Genomic DNA, 9,312 nt, shown 5'->3' with positions numbered 1-9,312 from the left:
CCCCTCCCCCTCCCAGCACTTTTAAGGCAGTGGTTAGTTATTTTGGTAAATGTCTAACCATTAGGGCAGTGTGTCTGAGTTTCAGCTCTGTCTGCACTGGAGTGTTCTGAGCTGGTCGTCTCTGCAGACTGAACAACCTCCATATCACCATCTGTGACCGCATCCTCGGTCTTCTTGCTTTTTTCTTCCTCCTCTTCTTCTTCCTCTTCCTCACCACTAGAGGGCATTTCTTTCATGTTGAAGAGCTCAGGAGGCAGATTGGTTCGCTTTGGGGGTAACGTCTGCACATTTAGGTGAAAGAGAGAGAGAGAGAACTCATTACAGTGCCTAATGACATATATATTACATATTATATATATTATTCCTACATAAATTAAAAAAGACTCACTCCTATTGTTCCAGTCTTCAGTTTGAATTTACTCCCTCCTTTCATGGCTCCAAACATAGGGAGAGATAACTTAGGTTTCTCAGCATCCGTGGACTGACTACTAGACCTGTATTTAAAAACAAAAACATATTAATCACACATTTAGGCCCATATTAAATGTTTTTTTTCTTCTTCTTCAGTTTTTATTTTTCCTGGATTCCGTTTTCAATAATCAACTTTAGGCAATCAGTTGAATCTATAAAACTTTAACAATGTAAGAATTTATTAAAATTAGTGACCTTTGAAATGCCTTTTCTTTTTTTCCCCCAGAAATTCAGTGTTGTCTATTTAAATTTTTCTGCATTCTGTTTTATTTAAATTTAATATAAAAAATGATGGAAATCCAATTAATTTAAATTGTGATATTTCTTAAACAATAATGAACAATTAATGACCCACTGGAAGATCATCTTGGGACGTTTTGGCTTTACTTTTCAACAGTGGAAGAAAGAGGACGTGTGTCATGTCGTCCATTTTTTTTACACTCTGTGGTATTTTTGATTTATTCATCCCACTTCCATGATATTTCACATTATAAAGTTATATAAATTCATTTTTATGACTGGATTCCATGGTTCCATCTTTGTTACCTGCATCACAGGAATCGCAGGGCCCTATAAACAACCTACATACATAATGTCTCATCTTAAAGGGTTAGTTCACCCAAAAATGAAAATTAGCCCATGAATTACTCACCCTCAAGGCATCCTAGGTGTATATAACTTTCTTCTTTCAGATGAATCCAATCGGAGTTATATTAAAAATTGAGTTTGACTTTCCATGCTGTTTAATGGCAGTCAGCGGGTGTTGCAGTTCATCAGTCCAAAAGAAGTGAAATAAAGCACATCCATCTATAATACAAATTTCCTTACACAGCTCCGGGGGGTGAACAAAGGCCTCCTGTAGCGAATCGATGCGTTTTTGTAAGAAAAATATCCATATTTAAAACGTAATAATCAATTTAATCTAGCTTGTGCACACTGTTGTACACGGAAGCAGCTCCGGGCGGATGACGTAGGAGTTGAGCATGCGCCGCTCAGAAGTGACGAACGCGGAAGCGCAGGGGAGAGATTAAAAAAACGGTCACGAATTAGAAGTACAAAACGAGGATTTGTAAAGAAGAATGTCAGAGGATTTCGATATAAGCCAAGAGGAGACTAGTTTTCCTTTGCTAAAGTAAAGAAACTTTGCTTCTGTAAACAAACGTTGGTTTTCACGAGACTCACCGGTGCATGCACACCACATACCTCATACGTCATCCTCCCGGAGCTGCTTCCATGTACAACTGTTGGTGCAAGCTAGATTAAAGTGATTATTAAGTTTTGAATATGGATATTTTTCTTACAAAAATGCATCGATTCGCTACAGGAGGCCTTTGTTCAACCCCCGGAGCTGTGTGAGGCACTTTTTATTATGGATGGATGCGCTTTATTTCACTTCCTTTGGACTGATGAACTGCAACACCCACTGACTTCCATTAAACAGCTTGGAAGATCAAAGACAATTTTTAATATAACTCCGATTGGATTCATCTGAAAGAAGGAAGTCATATACGCCTAGGATGGCTAATAAGAATGGGCGAATTTTAATTTTTGGGTGAACTATCCCTTTAACAGCAAGTGACTGGCTGAGCTAAACTCTCGGAAAAGGACACATCATCTGAATTTATTCACACGATATTTATATCATGATCACAAACCCACTGCTCTACAGATTTATGCCAAAAAAGAAATTGAATCATTTAAACTGCAAAACCAGGTCTGTGAAATCATGCACGTTGATGAGAGACACAGAAATCTTCAACAGACTGCAGTAGTCAATTAGAAATCATAACTTTTGTACATTATCAACTGTGCACATGTTTTTAAACCCGTCGTAAATCAATTTCTAAGCTTATCTGGAGGGAACACTGAGCTCACCTGCTGGGCTGTAATGAAGGCAGCTGGGTGGGTTTGGCCAGGTCTGCTAACTTGCGCAGTCTCTGACCTTCCTTCTTCAACTCGGCTACATGTAAATGTAGCTTCTTTCTCTCCACTCCACCCAGAGCCGTCTCGCTGCGTACAACACTCATGAAAGCATCTAGAGGGTCCTCTGTCGAAGAACTGGAGACTCCTGAAGGAGGACAACAAACATGAAGTGTAACCTTACACATGATGAAATATGGAGGGAAATATAGCAAAACCAGGTCTGTGAAATCATGCACGTTGATGAGAGACACAGAAATCTTCAACAGACTGCAGTAGTCAATTAGAAATCATAACTTTTGTACATTATCAACTGTGCACATGTTTTTAAACCCGTCGTAAATCAATTTCTAAGCTTATCTGGAGGGAACACTGAGCTCACCTGCTGGGCTGTAATGAAGGCAGCTGGGTGGGTTTGGCCAGGTCTGCTAACTTGCGCAGTCTCTGACCTTCCTTCTTCAACTCGGCTACATGTAAATGTAGCTTCTTTCTCTCCACTCCAACCAGAGCCGTCTCGCTGCGTACAACACTCATGAAAGCATCTAGAGGGTCCTCTGTCGAAGAACTGGAGACTCCTGAAGGAGGACAACAAACATGAAGTGTAACCTTACACATGATGAAATATGGAGTGAAATATGGTACCTTGGCCTTGTTCTTCATACTCAAACTCTAGTTCTTCTCCTGAAATGAAAATAAACAGTTAAAATAACATGTTTGCGTGGTAAAGAAATCAGGATTTCATGATTCTGTATCTTCATTTGAATCAAGTTAGGTTACCTTCTCTGTCATAAAAGCCCTGTAATGCCTTTTTAGGATCTTTTAAATATGCTGCTTCCTGATCCTCTTGAAATTCTGTGGCAAACGGATTCTCCTCATTCTCATCCTCTTCTGGCACTGCCTCTTCATCTAAAAAAACAAAACAATGTGTAAGTTCACTGAGATTAGGTAGATACAATGGGCCTCATTTATCAATCTAACGTAGAAACGAGTGCAGATCCGCACAAATCAACTTACGACAGAGTTCACGTGTGATTCATGAAACATTCGTATGCCGCCAATCTCATCGTACGAATGATCGCACGTTGATAAATTTGCTGGCAGAAAACAATCGTCATTTGAATATCACGCCCCTAAAAACACCCCGGTTTAGAAGCCTCGCCCCTAGAGTTTACAACACGGAGAAACAAAACCTGGTCAAAACGAGGAAGTAATCTCATGAAAGAGAAATTGATCTTACTCCAAAAATACCCGCTAACCTTGTAATTGCAAACAATTAGGCTACATTCATTTATGTCATTTATATGTATATTAAAATACTGGTATGCTAAATATTATAGCCTATTTCCCTCACTTTGCAACAAATATTTTAAATGAACGGTATTCAGAACAAAACAAGAATGAAAAATAAGTAGTTATAAAATTATATATTAAACTATAAAATAAAACAAATTAGGCTATAGTGGCAAACAGCATACAAATGTCAAGCAAAACTGAAACTGCATTGGGCTCACGAGCCGGTCTCATACCACAAGAAACCAAATGTTTCCATTTTTGCCATATTAGTAAGATTTGGTTGCTTAACTATTATTCATTATGTAGCCTAAACAAGGCTTTATACTACACTCATGTTCTAATATCCGTGTAAAATCCTTCACATGCGCAAAAATGTTTGTTTGGGCTTTAAACGCTGATTTTACAGCGGACCTTTTAAAATAAACAGTGTAACTTTTATGTTTGGTTGACGGCATTTTAGTTTGATGATGAATGGCTGAACTAATGAGCTTCGGTTGACAGTCAGGAAAATAACCTAAATGAACAAAATGCTGTCATTCTACAATTCTCCACCGTATTTACGATGCTGCGCTCAAGTTCAGGTAACTCAAAAACTTGCGTACACGAGCTGAGACCAGACGTCAGATTTCATCGTAGCCACCGCTCACGTCCATATTGATAAATTCCAAGTTTTGCGTTGAAACGACCGTACGCCCAATTTTCTGTCGTACGTTCGTTTCGTAAATCGGAAAAAATTTGGGCAAGTCGTAGCCTAATGGTTAGAGAGTCGGACTCGTAACCCAAAGGTTGCGGGTTTGAGTCTCGTACCGGCAGGGATTGTAGGTGGGGGGAGTGAATGTACAGCACTCTCTTCCACCTTCAATACCACGACTGAGGTGCCCTTGAGCAAGGCACTGAACCCCCAACTGCTCCCCGGGCGCCGCAGCATAAATGGCTGCCCACTGCTCCGGGTGTGTGTTCACGGTGTGTGTGTGTTCACTGCTGTGTGTGTGCACTTAGGATGGGATAAATGCAGAGCACGAATTCCTAGTATGGGGCACCATACTTGGCCACATGTCACGTCACTTTCATTTAAATGAGGCCCAAAGGATTGAGGATCATTTTTGTCTTTGTTACCCATTCCCCAAGAGCAGCCAGTATCTTCTGAGGAGCTTCTCGTTGTAGCACTGGCTTCACTGTCCTCTTTCTCTTCCTCCTCATCCGAGCCATCACCCATCATCCTCTTCTCCAGCTCTCTCCGTTTTCTAGCACGCTCTCTGAGCTCTGTCACCGTCAGTTCAGATTCTGCTTCTTCATCAAACTCTGGACCCTGAGAAAAGAGGGAATCTGGTATAATCAAAGCTAGCTCAAGCAATAATACTGAAGAGCATGAGTTAAGTCTAATTTAGGTCTGGTCTGGACAACACAGTAAAAGATATATATATATATATATTTTAAGTTGTAAATAAACCTACTGGAGGATTTTACAAAAGAGAAGAAGAAAAAAATATATATGTTACTATATATGTAATATATGTTGAATATGTTACTTGCTGTCTCATTGTAATTGTGAAATTTACTAGCAGCAACTTCTGAGTGAAAACTGTTTTGGTAACTTTGAATTGGTAACCACAGTTTCTGGTGAAATATCATTGTTACTACAACTATTAAAGCCACAAACGGTACCATGTTTTATGGACAAGTACATTTGCAAAACCATGGTGCATGAACATGGTAATCATTTAGTATCATGGTATACATCAAACTAGACAAACATCACTTCAAAAAAAAAATTGAACATTGTTATACGGTTTATGTATGTATGTATGTTAGTACGTTTCAACCAAGAAGTGGACAAGTATTGAAATTAAATCTCGTGAAGTCTTTCCAAATTATAATGTGCATAAAGAAATCACATTGAGTCATATTTTAGGGGCCATTCTATTTTTTGCTTTACTTTTGAGCTTGTTTGTAATTGTTATTCTCATTGATTTCATTAGAATTGCCATTCTCATTTTTGTATTATATTTATTTAATTATTTTTACCATTTTAATCAGTATAAAGGCAGTGCAATAGTACGATGATGTATAAATACCTGTTATTTATTTTAAATAACGCACACACACACACACACACACACACACACACACATATATCATATAACATAATTTTACATATTATGGTATATTTGTCCCACTGTAGGCGTGGGTGTGGGTTTTGATATTTGAGTTGAGCATTCATAACTACTACATGTGCATCAGGTGACAGGAGATATTTTTCATAGAAATGTCAGTTTGAACAGTCTATTCTATGGTTTTCAGATTGTACCACTGTCAAAAGAAACATTGAGTGACCGCACTGTGTGAAGATGATGCGTTATTGGGGCGAGCTCCCAGTGGCTTCGGCTCCCTCGGGCCGCAGTTCTTTTGACCTCCTGCAGCGTGAGTTCCGCCAGGTAGAGATGCAGGACCCTCCCTTGCACCAACCTTCTGCACAGCGTCCACGTCCCACCACCATGCTGGATATCCCCTCTGAGCCCTGCAGCCTCACGATCCACACTGTGCAGCTGAGCCAGCATGCTCGTCGTCTCCGGGGTCTCATTGCTGCTGCCCAGCAAGGCCAGCAACCCCTGTCCACATTATTAGATGCCCAGGGTGTCTTGAAACCTGAGGATGGGGATGCTCTACCTCCCCGGCCTGCCACACCAACTGTACCTGATGATCTGCTTCCACTGGATAGTAAAGCTCCTCGACAGCCATTCCAACTACGTCATAGTGACCCAGAGAGCGACTTCTACAAGTATGTCAATAGATCATCATGCATCTCGGTCATTGTTTGTCCTGTCTATTAATTTGTATTTAAAAAATCCTTGACAATTCCAATTATACATACAGTGACTTGAATACACCTCTTCTAGGAACAGAATGTTTTCAATTTCTGAATTAAAAATTGATTTTGATATTTTATGGGAGAATAAATTAAAAGAAAAAATAATGTACAGATGTCTTAATATCTAGTGAAATGAAAAAAAAAACTCTTTAAAGAAAGAAGTTTTATGCAGAATTTTATTCTAGGGGGGGTAAAAACATGAAAAAAAAATCTGGTTATTTCAGTTTCTTTCTTTCATTTAAATAGTAATTCCATTTTTATAAAATACAACTTTACTTTTTACTTGATGGTTACACAACATTACATTTTAGACTCATTTAGCTAGATTCAATTCTTTTTAATTGTTTTTATTGTTCACACACCCTTATACATTGACCTTTGTCTGTCTGTAAGGCCTATATTAACCTTGAACTTCAAAGATTTTTAAAATGTAAGGATTTGTGAAGCCAACATTTAAATTTGTCTCGATTAACCTTTTCTCTAGATACAGAATCATCAGATATAGCCTATAAATTTAAACCTGAACGTTTGAAATGTAATTTAAATTTATAAAGAAAACGCCACACTTTATTGTCCTGTGATCCCTGTTTTTCACTTTTTTTCCCAATTTTTCCACATCTCCCTCATTTTAGAGGTAAAGGTGAGCCAGTCACTGAGTTGAGCTGGCCGTCCTGCCGCCAGCTTCTGTACCAGTCGGTCGCCACAGTGCTCGCTCACGTTGGATTCGAGTCAGCGAATGAGAGCGTGCTGGAGACTTTGACTGACCTGGCCCACGAACATTACCTGCGGATCACCAAGTTGCTGCGCGTGGCTGTTGACAGGGAGGCCTGCCAGGGCTCTACACCCTTCCCTGATGTGGTGGAACAGGTATTTCATGAGGTGGGCATCGGCAGCGTCCTGGCTCTGCAGCGCTTCTGGCAGGTCCGCATTAAAGATTACCACAGCTACATGCTGCAGGTGAGAGATCTCCAATGTTATGCCAGCTTCAGTACCTACAGGACTGTATGTGTTCCTTTTATTTTACATTGTGATGACATTGACTGACTAGTGTCGTCTTTTGTCTGTAGGTCAGTAAGGAGCTCTCAGAAGAGTATGAGAGACTCGTGAATCCAGAAAAAGCTCTGGAGGATTCCAAACCTTTGAAGGTTAAAGAGGAGCCAGTGAGTGACATTGCGTTCCCTTTGAGCGAGGAGCCAGAAGCGGATCTGGCCTCAGGTGACCAAGCCCTTCCCATCGGTGTTCTGGGCACATCCAATGAAAGACTGGCTGGAGGACTGGAAGAGGGACATTCCCCTCACACATCAGGTACCTCATTCAGTTGTGAAGGACCCTTATTAGTGCTCAATAAAGCCCAGTTGAAATGCTCCAAAAAAAAAAATATTAAAACATCATATGCAATTCATTCATTTGTTTTATTCTTTTAATTGTAAAATAATAATAATTATTATTATTATTTTGTAGTCTTATTAATTGGGGAATAAACAGTTTATTTTCCTTTTAATTCTGGTTCAGTCATGGTTACTTTTACCCTTAGAAGTCTGTTTTTGCTACTGTACCTTTAAGACTTCCTTATGCAAATGTCCTCTGTTATGATTGGCTAACCTCTAAGTTTGTGAGATGAGTAGCAAACATACTTGAGATAAAGTTAAAAAATAAAGTTCAATGGATCAATTCTCACCAATATCTAAAAAAAAGGGCAAAAATGCCTCAAAAGCTCCCAAGACCCATTTATACAGAGTGAGAAAAATAGTTAGCGTCATAATATAAGTATCTTTCACAACATAAAAGTTAAATAGTTGAAAGTCAAAATGATTATAATATTTTCTGAACAATATTATCTGTAATGTTAGATATGTAAACCTTAATAGAAATAAATGTCTGTTTAATTCAAGTTTTCACAGTATTTTCATTATTCGCTGTATATATTTTTGGTCACATTTTAGTTTTGCGACCAGTTCTCACTATTAACTAACTATTTACGATGACTTTTGTCTCAGTAAATAGTAAGGTATTTGTTATGCTTAGGTACTGGGTAAATTAAGGGATGTAGAATATGGTCAGAATGCAGAATAAGGCATTAATATGTGCTTTATAAGTACTAATAAACAGCCGGTATGCTAGTAATGTACATGCTAATAAACAACTAAGAATAGAATTAATACTGAGAATTGGTCACCAAATATTTTTTTTTCTACCAAATTTTCTGTGGACACCCAAGCACTGCCTTGTGGCCCCCATGGAGGACCCAGTTTGAAAACGCTTGGTCTAAATTACTGTAACAATTTCAAAGTCCACATATAATCACAAAGTAATGAGTTTCAATACAACCTGGGTGTTTGGACTCACAGGGCAATTCTTGCTCCGCATTCACAAATTCTTAAAGGGGTCATATGATGCGATTTCAATTTTTCCTTTCTCTTAGGAGTGTTACAAGCTCTTGGTGCATAAAGAAGATCTGTAAAGTTGCAAAGACTAAAGTCTCAAATCCAAAGAGATATTCTTTATAAAAGTTAAGAGTCAGCCACACCTACCTAAAACGGCTCGTTCTAACACGCCCCCACATACCTACGTCACTATGTGGGAAGATTTGCATAACGCCGCCTAAATGTTCGCGCAAAGAAAGAAGGCGTAACTTTTATTCTCGCTGTAGTTTTGTTGCCGCCGCTGCCATGTCGTGAAGACGCTGTGTGCTTCGTTGTGAAAGCGAAACTACTTTATTTGGCCTTCCAAAAGAGGACGATATCTGCTTCGTCATGCCT

General features: G+C 39.1%; 2 protein-coding genes across 2 annotated transcripts in view; one reads left to right on the top strand and one right to left on the bottom strand.

Annotated features, from left to right (window-relative positions):
* Nucleotides 1-5,396, bottom strand: part of LOC107553722 (kanadaptin-like) — a 9,101-nt gene extending 3,705 nt beyond the window's left edge. Inside the window, exons 1-9 of the mRNA XM_016236037.1 lie at nt 5,381-5,396; nt 4,801-5,010; nt 3,169-3,297; nt 3,034-3,072; nt 2,774-2,966; nt 2,610-2,614; nt 2,347-2,539; nt 389-494; nt 59-281 (exon numbers count right to left, since the gene is read on the bottom strand). Coding sequence (XP_016091523.1) covers nt 59-281; nt 389-494; nt 2,347-2,539; nt 2,610-2,614; nt 2,774-2,966; nt 3,034-3,072; nt 3,169-3,297; nt 4,801-5,010; nt 5,381-5,396 — 1,114 coding nt within the window. The remainder of the gene's footprint in view (nt 1-58; nt 282-388; nt 495-2,346; nt 2,540-2,609; nt 2,615-2,773; nt 2,967-3,033; nt 3,073-3,168; nt 3,298-4,800; nt 5,011-5,380) is intronic.
* Nucleotides 5,397-5,986: 590 nt separating this feature from the next.
* The window catches only part of LOC107553729 (STAGA complex 65 subunit gamma-like), a 7,683-nt gene continuing 4,357 nt past the window's right edge, over nt 5,987-9,312 (top strand). Inside the window, exons 1-3 of the mRNA XM_016236044.1 lie at nt 5,987-6,463; nt 7,186-7,510; nt 7,621-7,858. Of these exons, the coding sequence (XP_016091530.1) occupies nt 6,033-6,463; nt 7,186-7,510; nt 7,621-7,858 (994 nt within the window). The 5' untranslated portion in view covers nt 5,987-6,032. The remainder of the gene's footprint in view (nt 6,464-7,185; nt 7,511-7,620; nt 7,859-9,312) is intronic.

The sequence above is a fragment of the Sinocyclocheilus grahami genome, unplaced genomic scaffold (genome assembly GCF_001515645.1).
Source record: "Sinocyclocheilus grahami isolate Dianchi unplaced genomic scaffold, SAMN03320097.WGS_v1.1 scaffold479.1, whole genome shotgun sequence".
NCBI classification, from domain to species: Eukaryota; Metazoa; Chordata; class Actinopteri; order Cypriniformes; family Cyprinidae; genus Sinocyclocheilus; species Sinocyclocheilus grahami.
The sequence above is the reverse complement of the archived record's forward strand: the minus strand, read 5'-3'. Positions and strand labels throughout refer to the sequence as shown.